The 15,402-nt window shown below is 50.9% G+C and overlaps 1 protein-coding gene across 1 annotated transcript in view; it reads left to right on the top strand.

Moving 5' to 3' along the window:
- Positions 1-13,264, top strand: part of Glp1r (glucagon like peptide 1 receptor) — a 38,914-nt gene extending 25,650 nt beyond the window's left edge. The window contains exons 7-13 of the mRNA XM_031347231.1: positions 765-924; positions 6,321-6,381; positions 6,915-6,984; positions 7,102-7,190; positions 7,535-7,673; positions 9,026-9,067; positions 12,967-13,264. Of these exons, the coding sequence (XP_031203091.1) occupies positions 765-924; positions 6,321-6,381; positions 6,915-6,984; positions 7,102-7,190; positions 7,535-7,673; positions 9,026-9,067; positions 12,967-13,137 (732 nt within the window). The 3' untranslated portion in view covers positions 13,138-13,264. The remainder of the gene's footprint in view (positions 1-764; positions 925-6,320; positions 6,382-6,914; positions 6,985-7,101; positions 7,191-7,534; positions 7,674-9,025; positions 9,068-12,966) is intronic.
- Positions 13,265-15,402: the final 2,138 nt, after the last annotated feature.

Genomic DNA, 15,402 nt, shown 5'->3' with positions numbered 1-15,402 from the left:
TATGGAAATCTACTGTGGGAAACTTCTAGTCTGATGGCAGAGGCAGTAAACCATGGGGAGCACCTAGTATTATGGGAATCTACTGCGGGAAACTCCTAGTCTGATGGCAGAGGCAGTACACCTTGGGGAGCCCCTAGTGTGATGAGAGAGGCAGTCTAACTTGGGGAGTCCTAGTTAGATGGAAGAAGGCAATTCACCCTGGGAAACCCCTAGTCTGATATGAGAGGCCATCTATCCTGACAGACCTAGTTTGATGAGACAGAACACCTTAAGAAGCCCCTAGTCTGATGGAGGAGACATTTCACCATGCAGAGTCCCTAGTGTGATGGGGGAGATAGTTCAACATATGGAGCCCCTAGTCTGATGGAGGAGGCAGTACACCTTGGGCAGGTAAGAGACTCTGCCATAGGGAGTTCAGTCTGATACAGGGAGTTCTCTGGATGCAGACCCGAGTTTGAGTCTCAGCTCTACCTTGTGCTGGCTCTATACAAGTCCAGACACATCCCACGACGTCTCCAGGGCTCAGTTCTCCTCCCAGCATGGGAGCAATGGCAGGTGCTTTCTTCTCAGCAGAGAGAGGGTTCAATGACCTAAAAGCAGAGAGGGTTCCCAGCAGTGACCCTGGCTATACGAAAGCTCCTTCGTCCCATGTAGGGGACATGAGCATGGTAGGACAGTGACCAGGAGGACAGGCTCATCGAGAAGTGACCAGTGGGGCAGGAGGCAGGGCTACTGTTCCCATGGGACCTTTCCTTGCTCCCTAGGACTCTCTAGGCTGCCGACTGGTATTCCTGCTCATGCAGTACTGCGTGGCAGCCAATTACTACTGGTTGCTGGTGGAAGGCGTGTATCTGTACACGCTGCTGGCCTTCTCGGTGTTCTCGGAACAGCGCATCTTCAAGCTGTACCTGACCATCGGCTGGGGTAAGGCCCACAATCACTCACCTTACAACCTTCATGGAGACCGGCAGCAAGGGCTGGAAGACCCCACCCTATCATATATATGGACGTGTATACTATTGTCTTAGTCAGGGTTTCTATTCCTGCACAAACATCATGACCGAGAAGCAAGTTGGGGAGGAAAGGGTTTATTCAGCTTACACTTCCACATTGCTTTTGATCACCAGAGGAAGTCAGGACTGGAACTCAGGCAGGTCAGGAAGCAGGAGCTGAGGCAGAGGCCATGGAGAGATGTTTCTTACTGGCTTGCTTAGCCTGGTCTCTTATAGAACCCAAGACTTCCAGCCCAGGGATGGCACCACTCACAAGGGGCCCTACCCCCTTGATCACTAATTGAGAAAATGCCCCACAGCTGGATCTCATGGAGGCACTTCCCCAACTGAAGCTCCCTTCTCTACGATAACTCCAGCCTGTGTCAAGTTGGCACACAAACCCAGCCAGTACAACTATATACTACATACTACGAACTATATACTATCTTTTATCATATATAGTATACTATATATCACATATCACATATTATATTATACATTATATATTTTATCTTATATATAGTATAGTGTACAGTATATAGTATATTGATATGGTATACAACTTTTCTTAGTAGATGCTTCCATTTCTCATATGGCCAAATATTACCCCTACCCCCAACCCCCTTAGCCCTACCACTGCACCACTAGAAGTCAGGGCACTGTCCTCAGATGCCTCTTCTCCTGAGGTCCTATGGGAAAGTGCTTCATACCCAGTGTAGGGCAACCTGGGGTCCTGTGGGAGATGCTACATCCTGGGCCTCACAGTGGGCAAGGCGTAGGCAAGTGGCCAGGATACGGGAGAACATAGGATACCATTGTGACAATGAAGCAGAGGAATCAGGGGAGAGCCAAACTGGGAGGGGTGGCCAGCTGAGAAAAAAGGGTGAACTGTGGATGTGCCTGGAGCCTAGCCGGAAAGGTTCTAGCCAAAAAGACTCTACTGAGAACCATCGGGTCTTTTTTTTTTTTTTTCCTGGAACAGTTCTGGTTGTGTTTCTACCTCTTATATCATGAGAGTCTCATGGTCTCATGGTAGGTGGAGAGGGTTGCAGTTTAGTTGGGGTGGGGCCGGGTGGGTTGTAGCCCTGTGGCAACAGGGAGATAGAGGGGGGCAGCCCCTCCTAGAGGGACTAGTGGGTACCCTCACGTGGGACAGACAGAAGACAGGCCTGTGCTCAGCCCTCCTTAATCTACCCTTGAAGTTCCAGAGTTTTCTCCCGTGTGCCGAACTGTTAGTGCCTAGAGCTATTCCGATCCCTCCTAGCCTTGGCTTCCAGAGACTTCTCAGCTTAGTCACACCAGGCTGAGCTCTCCCATCCTGGTCCTGCTCAAAGCAGGAGATGGGAGAAGGGTGACAGGTCCTTCTGGGAAACACTGCTTGGTGCTGGAAGCATGCAAGGTTTGCCAGCTCACCTTCCAGAATCTCACCTCGGGTTTTCAGCCCCTTGGGGCCCTGTTCTCTGGCCATCTCAGCTCCTCTGCACTCTCCTTGCACCCTGCTTGTTTCTTCTGGTGCTCCCCAGCCACCTCAGGGTTGAGGAGCTTGAATGGGGGTGGGTGGTTAGCATGGCCAAAATATTAAGGTTCCATAGACCTGGAGAGCAACCGGGTCTTAAAGACAGAGTGAGTATTAGGTCACCGGAGGCTCCTAGCTTCCTGGCTCTGGGCCTTGTTGACAAACACAGGTCTTAGCTTCTGCTTTCCCACTCAGCCCCCCTGCTGACTCTGCTGAGGAGACCTAGACCTCCATACAGATAAAAGTGGCCCTGGCTTCAGCATACGGAGATCCCTGATGGTCCCTGTCCTTCCTCTTCCTCCAAGACCCAGCCCATTCTACTAGGTCTCTCCTTCCTTTCTAAGCCTCTCTATCCTGCCAGGCAACCCCATCAGGTGGGGCATCTGGAGAGTGAGTCCTGATGCTCCCTAGGGGTGGGTGCAGGGGCAGACCATTAAAGAACTCAGAGAAGGGCTTCCTCTCTGTGGGGGACAAATAGTGTCTGTCCATTCTGGAAAATAACATCAGCGCTGTTTGTATCTGTCACCATAGCAACCCAAGGGCGGGACCAACCAAAGGGATGTGTACAGAAAAGCAGCGAGTTGGTAGGGGTCAGTGGAGACAGAAGATGCTCTGAAGTTCTCCAAGTAGGAGATAGGGGAAGGGTGCCAGGTCTTTCTCACCTATCCTAACTCAGGACTCAGAACCCTTGGGGGCTTCTTTCACAACCAGACCAGAACATCTTTTCTTGAGGAAGTTGGGTAAGGAGAAGGAGGGTCAGAGAGAAGACAAGAGTCACAGAGACCTGCACGTTGTCAAGAGGCCTCGCCCAAGTTGGGATGCTGCGAAGCAACTTCCGGCTTCCTGTGCAGCTGAACTGATGAAATGCAGCCTTGGCCAGTGGCAGGGCTATGCTCCTGTTTCTTTACCTCGTTCACCAGATGTTAATGGATGGATGAAGCTCACCAGGGGTAGCTGGTGGCATGAGCAAGCTCTCTCATACTGGAATGAGGTCTCAGAGGGAAGGAACAACAGCTGATGCAAGACACACAGCTGGAAGTACCCGTACACGGGTGGCCTAAGAAATGGCGTGTTCTTATCTAGAGAGCTTCCCTTCTCTCCTTGATATATTTATTCCATTCCTATTGGCGTATTCTATGGGGCAGGGTCTACACTATGCCCCAGGCCCCTCCTAGGTCGCCCCATTATTTATTCAGTCCCATGAAGACCTGGTCTGTGTAAAAATGAACAGGTGGGGAGAGATACTTCCCTTGATGAATGTGCTTAGGGCCCAATCGTGAGGACAGGAGTTCAAATCCCCAGAACTCCCACAAAGAAGCTGTGAAAGATGCTGGGGAGACAGAAGGATGCTCAGGACTTCCTGGCCAATCAGCTTAACCTAATTAGTAAACCCCCAAGTTCCAGTGCGAGACCCTGACTCCAAAAAAACAAAAGACAGATCCCTAGGAATTGCCTGTGATTGTTCTTTGGCCCTCACATGTGTGACCATACACACTTTTGCACACGCACCCTCAACATAGACAGGGATGCACACACACACACACACACATACCCAATGAATGGAATGAAACTTTTAAAGAATACTAATACTAAAATAAATAAGTAAATGGACATGCATGGAGATCTGATGGATGCTGGTCAGCCATGCACTGTTGAACCCCTTGCTTCTCTGAATCATAGGCCAGTGATCCAGACACACCCATTATTCAGCAGCCATGACTGTGTAGGGCCCAGGGACTTAAGGATGCTGAGGATAGATGGTGAATGAAAATGTATACCTGGGAGAGATGCCTCAAAGCCACATATGCATTTGCATGACACACACAGAAACACACACATACACCTTAATAGGCACACTGTGTCCTGCTTTACACATCTGTATGACCCACTTGAGGAATGCATAGGTAGGAGGCAGATAATGCGAATATTGATGCAGAGAACCATTGAGGGCAGCTGGAGTGGCTATAGGAATACAGCCCCTGAACTGCTCCTACCTGTGTCCTTTCCTCCTAATCCATGGCCTCATCTGCCACTCGAGGGTGAACAGCTCTCCTGCCAGTTAACAGCACAGACGGAACTCCAGGATGACCCGGCCTCCTGCTCTACTCCGTACACCTCAGAAACCAGCTGGATTGAGTTTCCATTCCTGGATAACGATGACCTCTGAATGTTGCCACTTAGAGCATCAAACTGCTATCTCACCGTTCCTGGGCTCAGAACGCTTGAGTCCCATAAGGCTGTGCATCCCTGTCTCAGAATGTCCAGCTGGAGCTGTCTGTGTTAGCGTTGCTGCCATCCAGGGCTTGACTGGGGAATCTATCTCCAAGCTCACTCACGGAGCTGTGGGCAGCAGCCTTCCATTCCTTGCTCTAGGGACCTCTGTGCAGGCTGTCAGAGACAGCACTTGGTATGACGTCTCCCTCTCCCTCCACTCCTCCAACTAAGTGAAGAGAAAGAGAGAGAAAGAGAGAGAGACAAAGACAGAGAAAGACAGAGAGAGAGAGACGAGAGACAGAGAGAGACCAAGAGAAACTACAGAACTATAATCCTAGCTCTTAAGAAATAAATGGCTGGGCAGTGGTGGTGCACACCTTTAATCCCAGCACTTGGGAGGCAGAGGCAGGTGGATTTCTGAGTTCAAGGCCAGCCTGGTCTACAGAGTGAATTCCGGGGCAGCCAGGGCTACACAGAGAAACCCTGACTCGAAAAACCAAAAGAGAGAGAGAGAGAGAGAGAGAGAGAAAGAGAGAGAGAAAGGAAGAAAGGAAGAAAGGAAGAAAGGAAAGAAATAGATGGAGAAAGATCAGGAGTTCAAGATCACCTTTGATTTCATAGCAAGTTTTAGGCCAGTTTGGGCTACTGGAGACCATGTCTCAATGACAACAACAATAATACAAATGCCAAGAGGTCGTAATCCCTGGGAAGCCCCCAAGTGGCTCTCTGTAAACTATCTTAGTCACCTTTGCGTTGCTATCACAAAACACCCGGGGCATGGTTATCATAAAGAGAAAAGGTTTATGTGCAAGGTCACCATTCTGCAGGTTTAAGTCAAAGATTAGACAGACCCGTTGCTTTGGCCCTCTTGTGTGGGGTGCCACATTGCAGTGGTAGGGTGCATATAGATGAGAAAATAGCTCACTTCATGCCAGGAAGAAAAATGAGAGACTGGACAGGCTGGGGTCCCCAAATCTCCTTTGGGACGGACCGCCCCACCGACCCTATCTTCGGAAGACTCTACCATCTGCGAGTATCACACCAATGCTTATCTAAACCCTAGAGCTCACTGGGAAGTAGAATCGTGGTGTCTGTTGATTGGGTAGGCTTCTCAGCAACTGGGACAGGGGAGTGTCTCTTTTCTAGGCCCTAGATATCTGCATAGGGGAGGGAACAAACACTTGAAGGAGCTTGTAGGCTGTGAAGGAGTAGACTGGGGTGGACATAAGGGCTGAAGACAGGGAGGATGGAGCATCAGAGAGTTTCTTGGTCCCCTCTCTATCGTGTTGTACTGATCCTATGCAACTTGAGGGTCTATCCTGAGGTCTCACAGCCGAGACTCTGGAGGCAAATCCTGGTAGAGGGCCTGATACACGGAGGGACTGGACCACAAAGTAGTCAGTCTCTAAGGAAGGGTATGGAACATTAGTGTGAAATCCTGAACCTTCATTCTCCCAGCACTCAGACCAGCCTGTTTTAGGGCCAGGAAGGGAGAGATTTGAGGCACGAAGGGTCTGGGGTATGGAGAGGACCCGGGCATTGTGGCAGCAGCTCTGACCTGCCAGGTCCGATCTCCTCTATCTCCCTCCCTCCTCTAGGAGTTCCGCTGCTGTTCGTTATCCCTTGGGGCATTGTCAAGTATCTCTATGAGGACGAGGGGTGAGTGAGCATCCTGCCACAGGGAGAGTGACATGCTAGGGTCTCATGCTTCTCAACTCTGGGAGTCTTGAACCCTGGAATGTACATTTATTGCCTGTGGGGGAGGATCCGTGGGGTCAGCAGGAGTTTAGCCTATGAATTCAGTCTCTAATGTCCACTCCCTGAACCTGCCCTGGCATGGTAAGATGATCCATATTTCTGGCCTTTGTAGCCCATGGTGCCTCCCTGATGGGTTTTATGAACATCAGAGTGAGTGGCCTGTTGTTTTGTGCACGAAGCTGGGTGTGCATGTGACTGTTTGCCGAGGTCTGTGAAGATGGGGGGAAGGCATGGGTATCGCTCTGTGTGACCAGGGATTGAGGATTTGGGGCTGGGGGTCGGGCATGGGATGCCTTTGCAGGGTTCTGCATGGATCTGTGGCTGGGTGTAGCGCTTTGCTTGGCCTCGGGCACATGTGCCTTTGTCCTGTACTAGCCCCCGAGGGCTCTGTGAGTCCAGCTGGATGCCTGTGTGTCCCCTCTCTTCCTCCCCAGCTGCTGGACCAGGAACTCCAACATGAACTACTGGCTCATCATCCGGTTGCCCATTCTCTTTGCTATCGGCGTAAGTGACCGAGTTGGGGGTTGGAGTGGAAGCTGGTGGACCTGGACTGTGACCAGGCTAATGACCGGGAGAGAGACTGAGAGCTCCCAACCCCCTGCTCGTTCGTGTGTCCTGCAGGTCAACTTTCTTATCTTCATCCGGGTTATCTGCATCGTGGTCTCCAAACTGAAGGCTAATCTCATGTGCAAGACTGACATCAAATGCAGGTACATTAACCGAGCTGGCTACAGGGGCGCCCTCAGCCTTCGCTTCCGCAGAGAGAGAGAATCTGGGGTACTCTGTTTGGAACCCTGTGTAATGCTCTTTTCCATCCAGGCTTGGTTTATAACCCCTAACCTTTCCCCTCACTCTATTCTTAGCAGCCCCTGGACTTTTGAAGTCTTGACCTCTGCCCCCAGCCCCCACACCCCCAGCAGCCAGTCTGGGGTATTTCAGTGAAGAGTGTCCATGACGCAGCAGAAACAGGGAGGTGGGTGGTGTAGACACAGAGAGGAAAGAACAGTTGTGCACAAGCCTGGAATGACCGCAGAGTCTCACCCCCTCACCCCAGACTTGCCAAGTCCACTCTGACGCTCATCCCGCTTCTGGGGACACATGAAGTCATCTTTGCCTTTGTGATGGACGAACATGCCCGAGGAACCCTACGCTTCGTCAAACTGTTCACAGAACTCTCCTTCACTTCCTTCCAGGTGAGCCTGGGGTGTCCCAAAGCGAGGGAGGGGCGGGCACCAGCCTGCATGGTGCAGATGGGAGAAATGGGTAGGCTGAGACCTGGGAGAACAAGCCTGGCCCCGAGTCACACAGTTGGAGCAGAGACAGAGCGCGTGTCCCCGGGCATTGGGACATGTAAATCAGTCTTCTCTGGAAGTCCATAGGCCAAAAAGACCTTCCAGATGTGGACCTGGGTATCTGGGCATCTGGAGAAAGGCCCAGCCAGCCACTAGCACCCTGACAGGTGGTTTATACACACAATGCATTCAGTTCTCCCAGGACTCACCGTTGAGCGATTGTCCCCATTTGACATAACTGGAAACTGAAGCCCAGAGATGTTAAAACAAGATTTCCAGGATGTCGTTTGGTTTTTCCTGGGGAAACATGAACAGACAGACATCTATTCACCCCAGATAGAGTACTGACAGCCAACCAAAGAAATGATTCCACTGAAATCCAGTTAAATCAATGAGCTTGCTGGGGTTGGATACAGGATCGTGGGAGGCTCAAAGACAGCTGCATCATTGGAAAGCCCATCCCCACCATGGCTGATAGCTCATGGAAGCTGCAGCTCCAGAGCTCCCTGCACAAGTTGCAGGCAGCTCCCTGGATCACAGTCTCCTTTCTGCAACTGCTGACTTCTCATATGACCTGGTGGAGGGGCCTTGTATCTTTCTGAACTTGCTGCGGTCGTGTAAGCTGTAGGAACTTCCTGGGTCTTGTAAGCTCTAGGAACTTCCTGGGTCTTGTGAGCCTCCCCTCTCTCTTTCCGGGAAGGAATATCTGAAGTCAGAAGAGCTAGCCCTACCACACAGGGGTCACACAGGTTTGAAGCAGGGAATCGGTCCTCCTTGCTAGCATTAGATGATACAGCATGGGTGGAAAGTGTAAGAAACCATTGATGGAGAGATGGCTCAGCAGTTAAGAGCATCTGATGCTCTTACAGGGGACCTGGGCTTGGTTCCCAGCATCCGTGTGTTTTTATACAATTGTCTGTTACTCCAGCTCCAGGAGATCAGATGCCCTCTTCTGGCCTCTAAGAGCTCCTTCACACATGTGGTATATATAAACTCACACACACACACACACACACATACATACATTCATGCACATACATATATGCTCATGAGTGTGTGCGCACACCCAGACACACACACACACACACACACAATCTCACACAATTTATTTTGGAAGATTAAAAGAGAACAAACACCCTCGTCTCTCCCCAGGCTTGCCCAGGCTGCTCCGCCTGAGGAGAGGGGTTCCAGGGGCTGGTTGTCGAGTTGTTTCCTTTGGCCTCCCTTCCTGCTAACATGCCTCTTGTTTCCAGGGCTTGATGGTGGCTATCTTGTACTGCTTTGTCAACAATGAGGTAAGGTCTGAGGAGGGATGGTAGGGACCCTGTGGGGGCTGCTGCCATTGGCTGGCAGGGGGCTATGCAGTGAGGGCTCAGTGCAGCCTTTCTAGTTGAAACCTCAGGTCCTTTCACTATGGCTGAAATTTGAGCTGCCAACACCCCCACACACACTCACATAAATGAAAAACGAGCTTAGGCAGGACTTGGCCTTGCATTAAAGGGTTAATGTTGACTATTTCAAGCGGGGTGTCCAACCTTTTGAACTTGCCACACATCACTGTCATCCACAAATGATTTGGGCCACATCCGGTGCTGTCCTAATATGAACCTGGCCATTAGGCTACAGGTTGGACACACCTGATTTATTGCAAAGTGATTCGACACACATGTGCCCAAGCCACTCTGTGGCCTCTGCCCATAAGAGCTGCTCTCCAGACCCGGGGTTGCCATGGCAATGCCAGGTACTTGTGACCTGAGAAGATGGCCTGAACGTTTGTCTCATGTGGTTGTCAAGACCTGCACCAGCTGCTGGTTGGTGGGTAGTGGGGACGGGGTGGGGGGGCGAGGAGGGACTGGCGATGGATTGACTATGGCTGTGTCAGAGGGCCAAAGTGAAGTAGCCAAGGAGCTCTAAGGGTTCATTCTGTTCTGCACTGACAAGCTATGTGACGTCAGGCTAGCCACCTTGTGGTCTTTTTCTCTTCTACCCAGGGGTCAGTAGAGGCGAGAAAGATTTACCAAACCTGGAGACAGATCTGTACTTAGTCAGAGAAGGCACTTGGAATGGGATGCTGGGCTTCAGTGCAGAAAGGGTTAATATTAGATGTTGCAGATGCCAGGCCATTCATTCATTCATTCATTCATTCATTCATTTATTGGGTTATTAGCACATTAGATGCCACTCATGCCAAGCCAGATCATTCATTCATTCATTCAATCATTCACTGGGGTATTAGCACATTAGATGGTACAGATGCCAGGCCAGGTCATTCATTCATTCATTCATTCAATCAATCAATCAATCACTCATTCATTGGGGTATTAGCCATGTATGTGTGCCATAGAACACACAGTAAAGATCAAAGGACTGGGCAATTTGATTCTCCCTCTCTTCCGTGTAGGTTCTGATGAGCCAACTCAGGTCATCAGGCTCGGTGGCACATGCCTTGACCCACTAAGCCATCTCCCCAGCCTTGGGGTCATTCTTTCTTTTACTTCTCTCACTGATGAACAAGAGGACCTCCTGTCAGAGGCCGACTCGTTGAGTGGCCGCTCACTTGACTCATTGAAGCAGCCTGCAGTGAGTGCCCACTATGTGCTGAGCACTGTGCTGGGAGCGCAGGTGCACGGAGGAGGAAGATGTAGTAACAACTGTCAAGTGCTCTCTGCTAAGTGGGATGGAGACATGGCCAGAGACCCGGCTAGGCTTCGAGAGCTGTGTCAGGCAGGGAGCCAGTGGTTAGGTGCCTGGTGTTGGAATCAGGCTGGACCTGGGCTCTAATCCTGGCTGAGTTCTGGGGAAATATTCACATGTTCTCCTCTGCTTCATCACCTTGACTTGAGGAGTGGTGGCCGCTTCCCTGTGTTAACTGGGGTGTCCCTTTTATGGATATGTATGTATGTATACATGTGTGTGCACATACACATGGAAGCTGGGGGCTGTGCCGAGTGTCCTCTCAGATACTCTCTCCGCCTTGTTTTGACACAGTGGCTCTGGCTGAATCTGGAGTCCATCAATTAGTTAGAACCCCAGGGATCAAACCTGGCAGTGGTGGCGCACGCCTTTAATCCCAGCCCTTGGGAGGCAGAGGCAGGCAAATTTCTGAGTTCGAGGCCAGCCTGGTCTACAGAGTGAGTTCCAGGACAGCCAGGGCTACACAGAGAAACCCTGTCTTGGAGAACCCCAGGGAGCCACCTGTCTCCCACTTCCAGCCACAACCCACAACCCTCCATTGTTGAACTTAGGAATCTGAACCAGCATGGTCAACTTGTTTTTAAGATTTATTTTTGCTTTATGTGTGGGAATGTCTTACCTGCATGTATGTCTGTGCACCACATGCGTGTCTGGAGGCCAGAGGAAGGCACTGGATCCCCCTGGAAATGGAGCTATAGATGGTCAATAGTATTGAGCCACATATGGTTGCTAGGACTCGAACCTGGGTCCTCTGGAAGGGCAGCCAGTACTCAGGCCCTCTCCTCATGTTTCTGAAGCAATTTAGTGGTTCTTGAGAGCAACTCTGATGACCAGGGCCACCATGGAGGCTCCAAAAAAGTACTAAGGGACACAGGATTGAGGGATACCATGCGCTCTAAGTCCTGCTGGATTGGCTGTGCCTCCTAGTACCACAATTTTTCTTTCCCTTCTTCCAAGTGGAAGACTGTGAGAGATTTGCTTTCCTGCAGCTGTGCAGAAAGGAGCCATCTTTGGGCTCCACGTCTCTCTCCCAGCTGTCAGCACTGCACAAGCCCAGCTAGGCAAGGCAGCTGTAGGCAGTATCTGCTTCTCCTCGCCCTCCAGATCTGGGCTCTTGACACCAAGACACCCTGGCAGGCAGACACTGAGTGATCTTAGCTCCACACAGCACAGAAGTTCTTGTCAGGGATGGCTTGTGGCCACACAGAGTGTCTGGCCGGGCTTAAGGCTTGATGTACAACATGGAAAGGAGAAGCGTTTGCCTAGGGGCAGGTAGAGGCATTGGCAGGGAGTCTGTCGCACACAGCCAGCTGCTGGCAGCCGGCCCTCCTGATGGCTTGGGACTAAAAGGAACACAGTCCCCAGACAGTCTGAGATGGAAAGCCTGGTGGTGAGGAGGCAAGAGCAGACAAGGAGAATAGCTCCCAGAAGAGGGATCTAGCCCTCAGGACATGCTGTGTAACATGTACCAGCTCACGAATCACAGAACTGTGATGGATCCACAGTGTTCACCTGCAAGCGATGGTGCTATGGTGCGGATCAGAGCCCCTCTGTGCTCTGTATAACTTTCTGCCCCCCCCCCCCCCCCCCGCGGTCTGGCTGATCCTCTAGGATATGTCCTGCTGAGAAGTCTCCTCCACTGGGGAACGCCTGAGTTCAATACAATGGGGAATCTGGCTTGGCTGAACTCACGTAGGCAGTTTGCCCAGCTGGGCTCCCATCAGTTTTTCTGAATGGGATGGATCCAAAGCTGGCACAAAAAAATCCTTGGCCTTGGATTATCTATCTATCCCCCTTGCTTTCTTCACATCTTCCCTGCCCTGGGAGATTCAGGGACTGAGTGGAAATCTGGGTTTGATAATTCATGCTCGTCATTCCCGCCATTCAGGGGGTGGAGGTAGGAGGGTGGAGAGTTCAAATCTGGCCTAGGTTACCTAGTGAGACTTTGCCGTCAGAAAACAAAAGATAATAAACCCAGACCCCAAACAGAACAAAACAAAAGCTACTCAGGGAGTTTAGACCGCTGAGGGGCCTCGCCAGGGTTAGGGGTGGAGTGTGCATTCCCCTTTCAGTTGTCCAAGCCACACAGGAGAGCCTTTTATAAAGTGAGACTCCATCTTCTCTGGCTCATCCTCTCTCTCTCTCTCTCTCTCTCTCTCTCTCTCTCTCTCTCCACCTCACTCTTTTTCTTCCATTGAATAACACTGTGATGGATTGTAAAAGGTACTTAGCTGAATCACTGAATTTAGAGATGGAAAGGGCCAATTAGGTCATCAAGCCAATCTCTCTCCAGAGGAGAGGCAGAAAACAGGAGACAACAATAAACAATTTTATTGGGATATTAATTTAGGCGCCTGAAGACCTTGACTCGTGTCTTGTAATATAACCCAGTGGATATTTTTCCCTTTCCCTGCTAATGTAATAACAGGGCCATTTTGTGGGCAGTTGGTTTGCCTGATGGCTTTTTTTTTTTCTTCCCTCCCTTCTTTCCCACGGAAAGGTCCAGATGGAGTTTCGAAAGAGCTGGGAGCGCTGGAGGCTGGAGCACTTGAACATCCAGAGGGACAACAGCATGAAGCCCCTCAAGTGTCCCACCAGCAGCGTCAGCAGTGGGGCCACGGTGGTGGGCAGCAGCGTGTACGCGGCCACCTGCCACACTTCCTGCAGCTGAGCCCCAGGGCCACTCTTCCTGTGGTCCTTGATGCTGGCTGGGAGGCCATCCCAGGTGGGAGAGATCCTGAGGACAGGGAAGGTGAGGAACACAGGCATGTGCACACACACACACACACACACACACACACACACACACATGCTTTCCTTCTCTCAATCTATGAGACAGGCAAGTAGGCAATGTCTCCTGGGACCTAGACACATGTTCTCCAAGGACAACAGCCTGCTAATTTAATCACCGCGGCAGGAAGAGAGGAAGAAGCAATTGCTGCTAAGATGAGAACGACTTCTTCCTGTTAAAGCCGCAAGGCCCTTGGGGTTCCCTCGGAGAGAACAGCAAATGAACCCCAGACTCCCACTCAAGGCCAACGGCTGATGGGTCGAACTGGGGCTTTCAAGAGGAGGCAGTTCCACGAGAGACCCCACCATCTTGGAACCCCGGCCAGCCCAGAGCTCCGCAAGGTGAGCCGGCTGTGCCGGGTGCATAGCGGAGGTTGTCACCTGCATCAGCCTTCCCCATGACAGGAGGCTTTCTCTGTGCATCCGGATGGCTGCCATTCTCCCATCTGCCCGTTCTTCCGCCATCCTGTCGTTCCCTCGGGGAGGGGGATTTATGGAAGTCATACCGTGCAGCCCTTTTTGAAAGTGTCTGTGAATGGTGTTGAGGATAAGCGCTGGGGAGATGATGCTCAGAGCTAGTTTTTGTTCATGCCTGCTTCTCACCTGGCCCTTTGAGCCACCTTGTCCTTGGCTTCTGCCATGCCTAGGGGACTAGGGCAGGTCCCACAGTGAGAAGCCCAGATATGGGGTGTGAACCCTCAGTTCTGTTGTAAAGGTGCTCAGATACCCCTGGGGTTCATCTGAAGGAATATCCCCCTAGGGGTGCTGATGATGTGAATCTAGAGGACTAAGGGACCCATTGCCACCACGCCTCCACCTCATCTTTAACCAGAGTCTATGACTTGGATGAAAATTGGGGTACATCCTCTGACTTCAGAGGCTATGACCCAGAAGATACTCTTCCACTGAAACCAAACCCCCCTCCAACTTTGAAACCCTCCCACTTTGAACATATATATATTATCCTTTTTTTTCTTTGTGTCTATTCAAATGTATAATTCTGATTTCTCTCACCCAATGGAAGAACTAGATCATGGCTGTTGTTATGTTTGAGGGAGTGAGGGGAAAGTGATTGAGTTGATCCCCGCACTGTTATTGGTAAGTAACGTTTGTCCCACCTCCAGACTCCTCCCACATATAAATGAGCAGCGGATAGAATAGGACAGGGGGAAAATATGTCACGCTTGCCCCCATCCAGCCCCTGTGAGGAGGGTGGCAGAAGACAGCACTGCAGAGACCCCAAACCCAAAGACTGCCTCCCCAGGGAAGTAGCCAAGTGACTTCCTAGGGGCCACGAAAGGTTCCAGAGCTTGGAGAAGAATCCTAGTTGTCCAGACCTCCTGTGAAGTCGGGGTTGGGTGGCTTTAAATGTATGCTCTCATGAGGCTGATCTCCCCCTCACCCTGGGAAGAGTGGGGGACCCTCCCCAAATGCTTACACTAGACACATTTTCCTGTGCCCCTTGGAGAGGCATGAGGCATGGATGGGAGATAATAACAGACCATAAAACACGCCAAGCAGAAAATACCTTATCCTTCAAGCTTCAACAGAGTGTTGTGTCTATGTTAATAGGGAAGTGGGACCTCAGGCTAGAGAAGGGAGTCATGAAACCCGATGGTCTCCTTGACCATGACAAGGAGTTAGGTGGGGGAGTGGACCCAGGGTCCTCTGCATCCTACAGAAAGGGCAGGCTTTCCAGTGGGCACATCTTTCTTGTCTCCACTCTGGGAAGGGTGGAAAGACAAGCGTAGGATAAACTGGGAACTTTCTAGAACCATTAATTACACACAAGTGAAGGGGAAAGACAGATACAATCTGCCTGAAATAAATTTTCCAAGGGAAAGAGGCTGAGAGAGTGAGTCTAGGCAAGCCCAGTGGGAGCTTTAATGTGGAGTTCTTTCCCCTCTCTCTGGAACTCTGGATTCTTGGGTTCACTGTACCCCACATTCCAAGACTGTTTATACACATTTCCCTCCCAGATTCCTGATACTAGAGAAGTCTTTGCCTGTCTCTGTGTCCCTGTACTATTACTATTTTTTTTTTTGAATGGCACCACACTCCCTCTGAGCTCTCTGCAAACTTGCCTACGCTAAATATAGCTCCCCCAGGTCTGGGAACAATCCAATGCTATGTACTCTGAAATTCC

This window comes from Mastomys coucha, unplaced genomic scaffold (assembly GCF_008632895.1).
Source record: "Mastomys coucha isolate ucsf_1 unplaced genomic scaffold, UCSF_Mcou_1 pScaffold3, whole genome shotgun sequence".
Taxonomy (NCBI): Eukaryota; Metazoa; Chordata; class Mammalia; order Rodentia; family Muridae; genus Mastomys; species Mastomys coucha.
Note: the sequence above shows the minus strand (reverse complement) of the source record. Positions and strands in the feature narration are given on the sequence as shown.